The following is a 13087-nucleotide window of genomic DNA, read 5'->3' on the forward strand; positions in this document are numbered from 1 at the left end:
TGAAACCAAAATACGTCCAAACATCAGCTTTAAAAGCTGCTCGAGTCGACTGTATCCTCTCGTCCTTAGTCATCGCGGAGATCTTGCTGGGTTTCGTTGTGCTTTAGCTCTGGTAATGACTGCTGCCACCTAGTGGCAGCGGAAGTTTAATTGCGACAGCGAAATCAACAAACAGCGCTGATATTTGGATGTTAATTATAAATAAAGCAGATTTATTTTAAAACTTTACTGAAGTTTTGAACCAATAAATAATTATGGTAAAACAAATTGAAATCCTAAAAAAATGCTGTTAAATATTGATCCAGTATAGTGAATACCTGTACTCTACTGCCTTCCATTAATCTGCTGCTTCACACAGGAAGGAACTGCCAGAACATCCAAAAGACAAAGAGTCAATCAAAGTGAAGTTTACTTCCATAGAAAAAACACACACGAGCGCTCCAACATATTCCAATTCACAGGTATAAAAACAGGTCTATAAAAACAAGAAAGTCTCGTACAAATAAATTAATGGATCCTTGCACCATCGGCTCGGGAACCAACTGTGGTGGAGATAAATCAGCAGCTGGTGAGGTCAGAGGACACTTCATGGTTTCCTTGTCGCTCAAACAACCAAACCCTGTTTTCAATCAGTCATAGAAAAGTGCAACAACTGACACCGCTCCTAAAATCTAACACTCTTAAATACACAGACATTTGAAATCAAACTGGCTGTTAACACAGCCTCTAAATCACACAAACATTTTCAGTCTTTTTTTTTTTCTTCCAAAGTAAATGTGTTTTTTTCATGACAAATATGTAGTATATCAGTGCCATCATAATATCAAATGGTCAAAATTTAAAATATTTTTAATTAATTGTATTAAATGTTATATGAATTAAAATGGTTTTAAGAAATGATGATTAATTTTAATAATTGAACTTAATTATTTGTATAGTACAGGTTGTTTTTCAAATAATTGAATTTAAAAATGTGAATACTTTCAAAATTAATTTTAGAGTTTAATATTCTAAGTCTTATAATTCAAACATACATTTTCGTGCAGTTATACAGCTTTGTGTGAATTTTAAAGTTAGAGTGGCGGGGTCCTCACATGTATTAGTCTAGAGAGATGCCAATATGATACCAACATTTTTATATTGAATTTGAAATGCTATGAACAAAAGAATATTGAATTAAGTAGATTTTGTTTTGATTGATTGGAGTTAGAATATAAACTCTAATAAAAAATCATTAAAAAAATAAATTTTGATTTGTAATTCATTATTAATGATTAAATGGAAGAAATGTCGATAAAAAACATTTAAAATGTTAAATTCAAACATTCAATATTCTGATGTTGCTGATATACTTCCAAATACAAAGTCACAGTCGGCCTTGAAATGGTCCTAATTAAAAATCTGTGATTTTAATTTTTTTTTTAAATTTACTACAACTTGAAAACTTTGATTTGAAACGTGACTCTGCTGCAGACAGGCCGGGCTGTAGTCGAGTAAAGAATGCGATGACATGTGCTTCCACAGAACTTTTCATTTCCTAGGCAGCAAGGCGGCGAGTCTCTGCTTCTTGATGGGCAGGAAGTGAATCTCCTGCGAAGTGACCTTCTTCAGTTTGATGGCTCTGTTTTTAGGTACTTTGTTCATTGGGACCATTGGGTTGTGCCGCTCCGGTGCGACCGGAACCCCGTACAGCTGCTGCAGGGATGAGCTTGGACCGCCGTCACGCTTGATGGAGAAGTTCTTAGTGGACACACCCGAGAGGCTCTTGAGCTTCTCGCAGAGGAAGGCAGCTGGAATGGCGTCCTTCACAGAGACGATGACTTTGGCCGCCTCGGAGCCGCCGCGGCTCTCCAAATGACCGCCTCTGCCAACGGAGCTCGTCCCACAACGGGGACCCCCCACCATAGACTTCCGGTTCAACTCCAGCGAGGCAAGAAGTTTGGGATCTGATTTTCCTACTTCCTGGTCTCGCTGAGAAGACTTCTTTTTCACACAAGGCACTGACAGGTCCAACACACAGTCAGGCTGTGGGCTTGGATTCTCTTGTTTGGGCCGGATGGGAAAACTCCTCAGCGAGAGGTCCAATGCCTGTCCTTCTACTGGAGACATGTTGTGGGGTGGGAGGGCCGGAGAACATTCGCTGGTGGACCAAGAAGCAGAGGTAGTATCACGAGGACAGGTCTGGGTGCTGGTGGTTACAGTGCAAACTGGTTTGGGCTTTAAGTCCTCAGCCTGAGGGACTGGGACCGGGATCGGCAGCGGGATAGGGAGAGGAACTGGCAAGGGAATGATGACGGGGTAAGGTACCAGGAGAGTGGCAGGGGGTACGAGTGGCGCCAGCGAGGACATGTAGGGGGATGTAAGGGGAGGGACTGAGTAAAAGGGGGCACCTGATGTTGGACCCGTTTGTGACGCGAAGAGGTCTTGAAGCAAACCAGCAAACGCTGGATTCTGCAGCAGAGAGTTGAGGTCCTGAGCCTGTGCATCTGTTTTCTGGTCCACACTGGGGGGAAGGGTGTAGGTCAAGGGGTTCACAAACTGTTGGCAGGACTGAGGGACTACTGCGGGATTCATGTGCTGCAGGACCTGCTGGTCCAGAACCAGAGGGAGCGACAGAGGGTTCTGACTACTGGCAATGACGTAAGGTGCCGCCCCCATCTGACCAAACTGAGGTCCTGCAGCTCCGGCCATCTGGACGTGAATAGGGAGCATCAGGGGGTTCTCGGCCAGACAGACGGGGTGAAGGACGGTTGTGGCCATTTTCAAGGACACATTTGCTGCTGAGTCAGTGTTCTGAGTCTCCACTGTGGGGCTCGGGGGCACCAGCTGTCCCCCTTTACTCTGCCCGGCCGAGGTCCCGTCACAGGACTGTCTGGACTTGACCTCCAGTTGTTGTCCAGTCTTGACTTCAGCATCTTCTCTCACTCCAGCATCACGCTGAGCCGCGCTCAATTCACAACTTCCCTCCATCACAAGGTCGAGAGGTCAAGGTCTTCATCAAGTGTTATTGATCAAACATTTCCATTCTTCCCTCCAAAACTGAAACACACAAAAATACAAATGGTTAATATATATTTTATGTATATCTATGTTGTGTCAAAGAATGCTCTTAATAAAGAGAAAGTTGTCTGATCCCCTCAAGAAGCAGTAACTGCGCTACTTAGTTTTTGTGTTTCTGTTTGAATGTATCATTTTACTATTTCAAGGTGCTGTATGTTTCTATATTAGTATGGTGTATGTTTTTTTTATTTATTCTGGAGTGTGTGTGTGTCTTTGTGTTCAGGCGTGGTGTTATTGTTTCTGTTTATTTGTTGAGGTGGTGTGGGTGTAATATTGTGTGTGTGTTTTTGTTGTGTTTTGGTTTGGTATGAGTTATTTTTTATGTATACGTTTGTTTAGTCTGTGTGTTAGTTTTAGTGTGGTTTATAAGCGTTTGTGTGTTGTGGTGAGTGTAATTTTATTTGTGTGTGTTTTTTTTGTTTTCTGTTATCATGTTGGGGTGTTTTCTTTTCTTTTTTTTTGTTATAGTGTGTGAGTCTTTGTCACAGAATGGTGTTCATGCATGTGTATCAGTGTTTCTGTGTAGAGTAGTGTGTGTTTTTGTTTGTGAGTGTTTTTGTTGATGAAGTTTTCTGACAGACGAGTATAATCCCGTCATTGCATTTACATTTAAGCAGGAAAGTTCAATGTATTCCAGCCTCAGAACAAAGCTGTGATGCCACCGATGACTCTTGTTGTGTCTGTTGCGTTATTGTCAACTTGACACTTGAACCAAGACCGTCTCCTCTGCTGTCAGCCTTCATCTGTCCGTGAAGAAACCTGCCTGCAGCAACACCATTGAACATGTCAATTATTCATCGGAACAGTGGCCCGGTTGAACTCTAATGAGGAGGGGGAGGGGCCGACTCGAGGTAACAACACACAGAGTTACTTAAATATCGCAATATTGTTTCACAATATCGTATTCATATTCAAAAACACTGTATTTAATAATTTAATAATTGGGTTATTTTTGTATTTTTTCAATAAAGTTTGTATAAAATACCCTTTTTAATTAACAAATAACATGCAAATATTCACAGAATTTGTTTATTTCAGTGTTGCAATCGAATTTCCCAGTAAAGAAATATGAAAATCTTGCGAGATCAAGTTGCGACCAAGGACGAGAGGATACAGTCGCCTCCAGCAGCTTTTAAAGCTGATGTTTGGATATATTTTGGTTTCAAAACAAATGAAAGCAGTTACAACTTGCAACACCAGAGTCAAGTACTCAACAATAGTATAGTATTATATATACAAGAGTATCACAATATATCCCAATGTATGATATGGTTGCCTATGTATCATGATATGTATTATATCAAGAAACTGTTGAAAATACACACTCTTGGTACAAGTGTGCGTGGCACCTAGGGGTGAGCGATATATATTGTTCAGGATAATATCGTCATTTTTGTTTAGACGATATGCAAATTTACGATATAAAGTATGCAAATGAATTCACTAAAACAACCTAAAAGATGAACTGATCCCATATTAGGATCGGGTAACGGTCCAACTTTTGTAGGCTGGATCGGACCGATACCGAGTATTGTTGAAAAAGCTAAGCCGACACGATTGATCCGGGCAGTTCAATAACTATATTTGCGCTGCTGTCACGCACCAGTGCCGCTGAAGCAGCTGCTGCTGACAGCAAGGTTCAACATCAGTGACTTTATTAAGCATTTAAAGAAGCATCGCATCAGAGAATATGAGCAGATCGGAAAAGGAGGAAAGACTGAAAAACCGAAGCAGTTCACTTATGATGAACCAAACACGAAATTCATGAAGTCATTATAATGACAAGTTTAAATCGTGTCGATCACGTAGAGATGTTGATTCAAGTTTCAGGATCGAGACAGAAAAATCTCATCGTCATACAATAAATCCTGCACGACTAATGTATTGAATCAGCTGGTGTCTGCATTTGTCTGTAGCAGTTCCCTCACACACAGACTAGTTTGATTTCTTAAATACCTTTTGTTGTTGTAATATATGATTTTATTTGAGTGTCTTTATTTCATTTACATTTATTTGCAATCCTCTAATTTATTTTTGAAGCAGGGAAGACTACGAATGTCCATTTATTTGAGTAGTTTACTAAAAATGTGTTGTTCTGAATACATTGTTTTTATTGCTTAGCACAAATAATGTTTAATTATTTTAGCTTGTTTAAGTACTTTTAAACCTATTGTTTGACGTCTCTTGACGTCGCCAAGTATATATTTATATACATGTATGTCAGGAAACCCAAGTGCAGAGGCAGGAAACAGGAGTGATGAACAAACTAATTGACTAACAAAAAGAGCAGGCAAAAGGCACTAATACCACAACAATAATGATAGTTTAAAAGTTAAACAAAAAACATCCTATCTTTTTTTATTTAAAGCATGGCCACTGTTATTTCAGAGTAGGGCAAGAAAGTTAAACTAAAACTGGTATCAGATCGATACATGTGAAAAAAAAAAAAACAATTTTAAAGAATATCATCCAATTATCGTTATCGTCAAAATACCTCAATATATATGGAGTTATTATTTTTTGCCGATATCGCACATCTAGTGGCTCCACAGAAGAGGCGTTCATCGACCAGAGGCCATTTTAATTTGACGAGACAAAGCCATGAACCTCTGATGGGTTATACTCTTTGATGAGCCAATGTTCCAAACATGGGAACGTTCTGGAAAACATGCCTCAGAGAACAACACATGCTGGGAATTGAAGGTAGCTGGTGGTGCTGCTCACATGACCTGTTGCCTCGTCTGCACGTCCATCTCTCCCAAAACAATTGGTCCTAAAAGACATCTTCTGGACTGCCCTCACTGCATGTTGTGGTTTCCAGAGCGTTCCAGGAAATTCGAGGCCTAGATACTTCCTGTTTGATAACACGGTCATGTGGGCCGCGACACGATAAAGACCGCCTGAAAAGAAGTCTTTCTTGGTGCTCCTCCTGCGGCTGTTTCAGCCACAGTCGGGAAAGTCAACCCTGATAATAAACCTCCCTTAATCTCCTCTGTGAACTCAGCTGTCATGTTTTAGAGAGATTAACACTGAGCTCTCGGATCAGGTGACCCGGCGCCCCTCCTCAGGTCTCCCCCCGCCGCTCAATGAAACATGATTAAAACGTCAAAGTGAGCAAACAAGTCGAGGCGGGATGTTTAACCAGTGCACAGATGCTCGTCTTCGTTGTGGGATGAATGCCCTCGCTTGTCTCGCTCTTATCTCAGAAGGCCACAGAGTCGCGTACTTGAACCACAGACTCTCACTGGTGGCGTCATCAAGTTTGTTAGCTTCTCTAGCGCCTGGCTTCCTCCTCTATAAATATCTCCATGTTAGATGTTTTAATCCCAAATAATCCCGCTTGTTATATCAACTTTTCCAGAAGAGATGAGGTCACAGGTCAGCTCATTAAAAGCAGCTCAAGATTAGTCACGCTTTTTATTAAAGTTTAGACGTCGTAAACTAGATCCTCACAATTGCCTCATAAATACTTTCAGAAAAACTTCATGGAAATGGAAAATTGTATTTCTTATATCCGAGACAACAGGATATTGAATGATTTCTAAGTATTTTGAATATATTTTCAACAATTGATTTCAATCATTTCTAGATTGAAAGGCTGAATACATAAATACTAGTAAGTAATAGGGTTGTGTATTGCCAAGAAGAACACGCTACAGATCACATTACATGTGTGACGATACGATATATTGCGATACTGAAGGACCAGCGATATATAGTTTCTTTTAAATCATTCAATTGTAAAAAAAAAACACAATAGCGTAGTAAACATTCAATTCTATTACATCGGCCATATTAGATGCACATGAGTTACAGTCAGATATAGAGAAAAAAAATTTAACTTATTATTAAGATTTTTGCAGAAGACAAGCAGGTCCACATGCCCAGATTTCATACTACAGATCACATGGCTCTGATGATGTCGCTCTTATCTTGCTTTGTTTTAAAGTCAAAATGGGTCAGGGCAATGAGATCAGGAGCACAAGAGGAAGTAAACATCAGGACTTCACAATAAAACCAGGAAGTGAGACGAAAGGGAACATATAAGACAGGACATGACATTGAATATTTTAATTGGCACTGATACATTTCCAAAGATGACCCATTTCAAGCTCATTCATAAATTTGAAAACACTAAATATGTAAACATCATATATCAAAATTTAGAGAGACAACGATAGTTTTACAATATCCGCTTTCGCTTTTGTAGCTGGGATCTGCTCCGGGCCCCCCGGCACCCTGGATTACCAAATATAAGCCACAGAAAATGAATAAATGTCAGACAATATTTTTGTGTGTTTTTTTACTTAACTGATGTAGAAAAAGAGGAATAAACTCAATACCCTACATGACCGATTCAACTTGTGACCATTTTAATATCTTCAGTATATCTATCCATCAAAAAGAGCAAATCTATTTTAAATAACAAATGCACCTGTAGATCCAGTTGTTTTTTAAACCCTCTATTTCAGGGTGTAAAACCCATCCACACAAGGGGCCAACATCTTTTAGCAGAATAGCCTTAGTGACAGTTCTAACAAAATGTATATTTACCAACAGAGTTATGAGTCTGATTTATATATTGTATTTTTATTATTCAAAAGTTTGAAACTCAAACCAAATAAGGTATGTCTTGCCATAGTTATAAATTACAAAAAATAGTGGTGTCTAACCACTACTGTACAGCCAAACGGTACTGTTCCGCAAGGCATTTGATACTGGGCCACTCAGAAAGAAAAAATAAATAATTAAATTTCAGTTGAGTTGATTATTATTGGGAGTGTAAGTTGAGTTTCAGTAACCATGACCCAAAAATCATACAAGTTTTTTGGTATTTGAGGGCTTATATATTATTTTATTTTTATATTCTTCTATATATATAATATTATTTATATCTATTCTTATATATACTTTTATTCATTTTCTTCTCATAAAAACTTTATTACCGCAGTTGATTTTCTTTAGTCTTTTTGAAAAAAGTGATTTACTTTAACGTTTTTATCATAATTTAGGCTACAACGATACATTAATCTCATGATACGATAAGATATAATCAGTTCACAATACGATTTTGTATGATATATTTCGATACACTTGCATAATTTTTTTATCTCGTAACATATTGTGATCGTTACACTTGGTTGATTTATTGGAACAGGAACCACGATATGTCCAAACATCAGCTTTAAAAGCTGCTGGAGTCAACATTTCATTGTTCTTTTAGCTATGGTGGGCGTAATTACAGCTGCCATATATTTGCATGTTGATGTAAAATAAAAAATAAAATTGAATTGTTTCATTTCAGACAGCCCAAAAATGCATTTATTTGTTAAATAAAAAAATTGGCAAAGTGATGTTGAATATCGATAAAGTAACATTAACAACATTTTGATCATTTGTGTATTGTTTCTTTATTCCTCACTCCCCCGATCGTGATATGTATAGCAACGCCACATTCTTGCCAATGCAGACCCTAAATTTGTTTGTCTTGTCGTGGTTAGTATTAAATAAATGTAACACTTTATATTGTTTCTGGTTCAAAATGCATTTAGCAAACATATTTTCAATGAGTGTGTGTTTTCGATATTCTGACATCACTGCTCATCTGCCTTCAGCAACAGTTATTTAAGAATAAGCAAGACGAGAAGTTATAGCAGCCAAAACATTCTACCCTCCCTTTTTTTTTTTACTGTAATCACTTCCACATTTCCCACTCTCTCTGCCTCATCGATGGAATGTATAGCAAAGTGAAGAAAACAACAACACTGGAGCGAAGAATTTGAACGGCAGCGGTAGAAGTGGAAAGATTGGCTAAAGGTCGTTGACCTACAACACCTTTGTGCTCCAGTAGCCAATTACGTCTCATTAAGAAACCTTCACACTCCTCGCCCAGCTGCTCCACTCATTAAATATATATGTGAGAAACCCATCGCCCATCAATGAGAACGTGTCAATAAATGAAGAGATGACTATTCATGATGATCAATCCATCCCTTGAGCCAAGAGAAAAAAATCCATACAAAACATGAAAACTAGTAGGAGAAAAAAAAGCTTTTAGAATAAACTCACAGATCTATTTATAGTATTTCCACTCACACAACTCATCCCATTACTGTCAGTGATAACAATATTGACACGAATCCAGCAGAAAGGTCTTGAATGGAGCGGTCATGTGACACGCCAATGAGCCACAATGAGGTCACAGTTTTAGAATAAAGATTCTACTCACTGCAGGCTAAGAATGATTTACTGATAACAGTAAATGAATCCAAGAATGACCCCAAATAATAATAATAATAACAATGAACCTATTTGATCCATTTTTGTTTTGATAGATAGAAAGCTACCCTGGAAGTAATATTTACATTTAATTAGTGCATTTCTGAACTATATCTTTTAGGGGTTTTACATGGTTTTTTCATGTTTGTGGTCAGAGCAGCTGGTTGAGGTTTCACTAATAGGAGGGTGGTAGTGCTGTATTACCCTCATGAACTATGGGATGGGAAAAAAGGACTGGCAAGATATAGGATCTGGCACATCATTGAAAAAATTGTTCTGTCTACATTCACTCTGCTGATGTTTTTGCCACAGACTCAGCAGTGTAGTAGCTAAATAAAACCCCTTCTATTGTATGTCTTATATGCATCTACATATGTTGTCTACATCAATTTATCCATCTACGAGTAATATTGTTATTCATCCATTTATCTATCTACATCTATGTCTAATATCTATATTTCCATCCATCCATTCATCAATCCATCTATACTATCAACAGATATTTTCAATGATTCTTCACGAGAGACGCCACTAGTTTGATTTCTTCCATACCGTATAGCATGGCCAGATTCTTGTCAATACACACCCCTAGGTAATTAGTTCTCATCCATAGCTGTGTGTGTGTTGTTGGTCTACTTAACATCATGTTTTGTGTTTGTATAAACAATGTCCATCACAACACAATTTAGATTCAGGAGCCTTTTGAATTCTGTAAAATGATGAATATAACATAAAATACTCTTGACTGAATTATACAACCAAAAAATACACACACCACACCAACAAAAATACCACCAAACCACATTGCACGCACAAAGAAAAATACAACCATACCACACCTACACACAAAGAAAAATAACACCACACCATCATGCAAAAATGCAACCACACAAACAAAATAAAAACCAAACCACACCAACAAAAACACACACACACCACAAAAACAAAAATACAACCACAGCAACATACAAAAAAATCAATAAAATACACACAAACAAAAAAAAAGAACCATACCAACATACAAACAAAAACACAACCAATCCACTCAAACAAAAATACAACTAAACCACACCAACACACAAAGAAAAATACACACACATCACAGACACACCACACAAACAGAAATACACACCAACCCCCATTAAAAAACAAACATCATGGTTTTGTTATATTTTGAAATTAATAATAGAATTAGAATAGAAGAAAATTGCAAACAGCTCACACTTTGACCTCCATAGGGCTGCATAAACACAGTCAAAGGGCCGAATGTGGCCCCCGGGGCCACACTTTGCTGTGGTCTGATGTAGACAATACATCATTATTTATTGTGAAGAATTCTTATGACTATTAATGTATCGATCTTTGTGGTCCAGGACGAGGTCGTCCTTCAGTGCTCCGACGGGTTCATGTGAGGAGGAACCGGGTTCGGTTGCCATGAGAACAGTCATGTAAGGATACGTGATCTGTCGCGACATGACGGCTAATATGTGCGCGACACTACAAGCTAGCAACCGATGTCAACAAATTCATGTGGAAATAACAATTAATCTTCATCTTTAGACAAAACCCGCAAATTAAATGTGACTTTTAAAGACACGCATTTGCTTTCATTGTGCGTTTACAGCAGTCAATGCCAGTTCTGCTTCCATCCATCCTATAATACGTTACACCGATGTAAAAAAAAAAAAAAAAATTGCGGCGGACCATAAATACTCACCTTTGAGGCGGAGTGTTTGTGAGCAGCTGGTCAACACACGGATGTATTCCACCTTTTAACTGCGAAGAAACGCTCACAATTCTCCGTCAATAAATAGAATTTGTCTTCATTGCAGTGCCGTCTGGACAGACTGAGTGAAGCTGCGCGCGCATCCTCGACAGCGGGTCCTCCCCGCCCCCACCCCTGACGGAGGACAACTGAGGAAGATGTCATTCACAAAATCCATCTTCGCGTCTAACGATTGGTCCACGAACGCGTGAAATTATAAAATTAAGAAAAATTTGAATTTCATTTTTCAATCTGCGTTAATAGAAATGAGTTCGATTCTCCTGGTCTTTTGAACGTTCATATCCAATGATCCGAGGAATTCCATTTTATTGTTGTCAGATGTGAGAAGATTGCATAATTAATGACGCTCGAGTCTTTTTTCAATTCTTTCTTTTTTAATTAAGAAAGTATAATAGTCGTATAACGAATAATCCGTGAATTGCTTTCTTCAGTTCATCAATAGCATCTTCTTTTATTCATTTATATTCTTTCTTTTTATTATAAACATTATTACGAGATTATGTATGGGATTCTACGCCCTGTCCTCTGTTATAAAAGCATTTGTTATGCGTGCCATACATGCCTGTTAGAAATGTATTTAGTCTTAAACTAATAATAAAGATAATTGAAAAAGAAAGCATAATAATAATAATAATAATAACAATGTAACTCAAACGAAATAATATAAACAAAACACACCAGGTTTCTCTGAATATAACTAACAATAATTATATACAATTCGATTTGCCTGCGTTTCAAGTAGTTATTATAAACGTGTAAACCGATTTAAGTGATTTATCAATTCAAACCTGTTAATTATCAATTTGTTGTTTACAGACTTAGAATACATAGTTGAAACACCAGCTGATTAATTTTAACCTTCATTTTAGTTCATCGCAAAAAGTCTTTTGGTTTCAAACAGGTCAAAAAACATCCATTTCTTCTGCTAATACACAGGTTAAAAAATAACACACAATAATTGTATAATTGCACTTTGACCAGTTTAATGTCACCGTTATATTCACAGGCTGACCTTCATATAAAACCTACAAAAATAAAATGGGACGACCTGCAAAAATTAAGTGTATAAAAATAAATCCCATCACAACAGTGAATCATCAGGAGCCATTAACCGTTTCTTTATCACTAGTGTTTTTTTTGTGTTAAATGTATACATTTTGTAAACAATGTTAACGTAGAAAAATGAGCAGCCAAAAATAAGACATTATCTCATATTTTACCAATGTTGGGAGAATAAACGTATTATTATTTTTATTTTCATTACCAATTTAATACATTGGTACATAATCAATTAATATGACGGCTGGACCAGTTTAAAATGTTTCCAGAAAAATATTTTTTTAGGTTATGATAACATAACATCATATGACACAAGCATGTTGTCTATATTTTTTTTATCAGCTTCATCCAATGTCTGTTTTGTGTTCTTATTACTGTCTGAACTGTGTTATATTTAAAAAAAAAAGACCTTCAGCCTTGTTCAAAAACATTGAATCGATACAATTCTTCAATGATGTGCTGCTGCATGTGTGGACGCCTGAGAGTGTGTGTTGGGGACACGACTGCCTGATGACAAAAGGTGGGTGAGAACACAGCTCGACATCAGGGGCAGATGTAGAGACAGGCCTGGGTGAGCAGGATCCCTCGGGTGTTCATATCGGTCCCAGCCAGCCTCAGGCTCTGCCTCCAGGGTCCCCAGGCCCCTCATTGTTCCACAGGGAAGGATGTTTAATGCGCTATAATGAGCCCTGGTGGCGCAGTGGTGCCTCTGGTGCGCTCGCCTTTCAGGCCCCCTCCCCCACTCTCCTCCATCTCCCCCATCTCACCCCCACAACTCTACTACACAGTGGGCTGTTTCTATTAAATGCTAATTTTATTAAGTTCTTGAAACACTGTCAAGCAAGTCTAGCGGTTTAAGTTTTTTCTTCACATGAATGTGGCTCAAGATAAATGACGGTGTTA

The 13087-nt window shown here is 38.0% G+C and overlaps 1 protein-coding gene across 1 annotated transcript; it reads right to left on the reverse strand.

Moving 5' to 3' along the window:
- Window positions 1–391: 391 nt before the first annotated feature.
- On the reverse strand, window positions 392–11207 carry rai2 (retinoic acid induced 2). Its single transcript, XM_087785326.1, has 2 exons — window positions 11057–11207; window positions 392–3039 (listed from the first exon to the last, which is right to left on the reverse strand). Exon 2 carries the CDS (start codon window positions 2968–2970, stop codon window positions 1531–1533), a length of 1440 nt encoding a protein of 479 aa, XP_087641452.1. The 5' UTR covers window positions 2971–3039; window positions 11057–11207; the 3' UTR covers window positions 392–1530.
- Window positions 11208–13087: the final 1880 nt, after the last annotated feature.

The sequence above is a fragment of the Callionymus lyra genome, chromosome 2 (assembly GCF_982586985.1).
Source record: "Callionymus lyra chromosome 2, fCalLyr1.hap1.1, whole genome shotgun sequence".
NCBI lineage: Eukaryota > Metazoa > Chordata > Actinopteri > Syngnathiformes > Callionymidae > Callionymus > Callionymus lyra.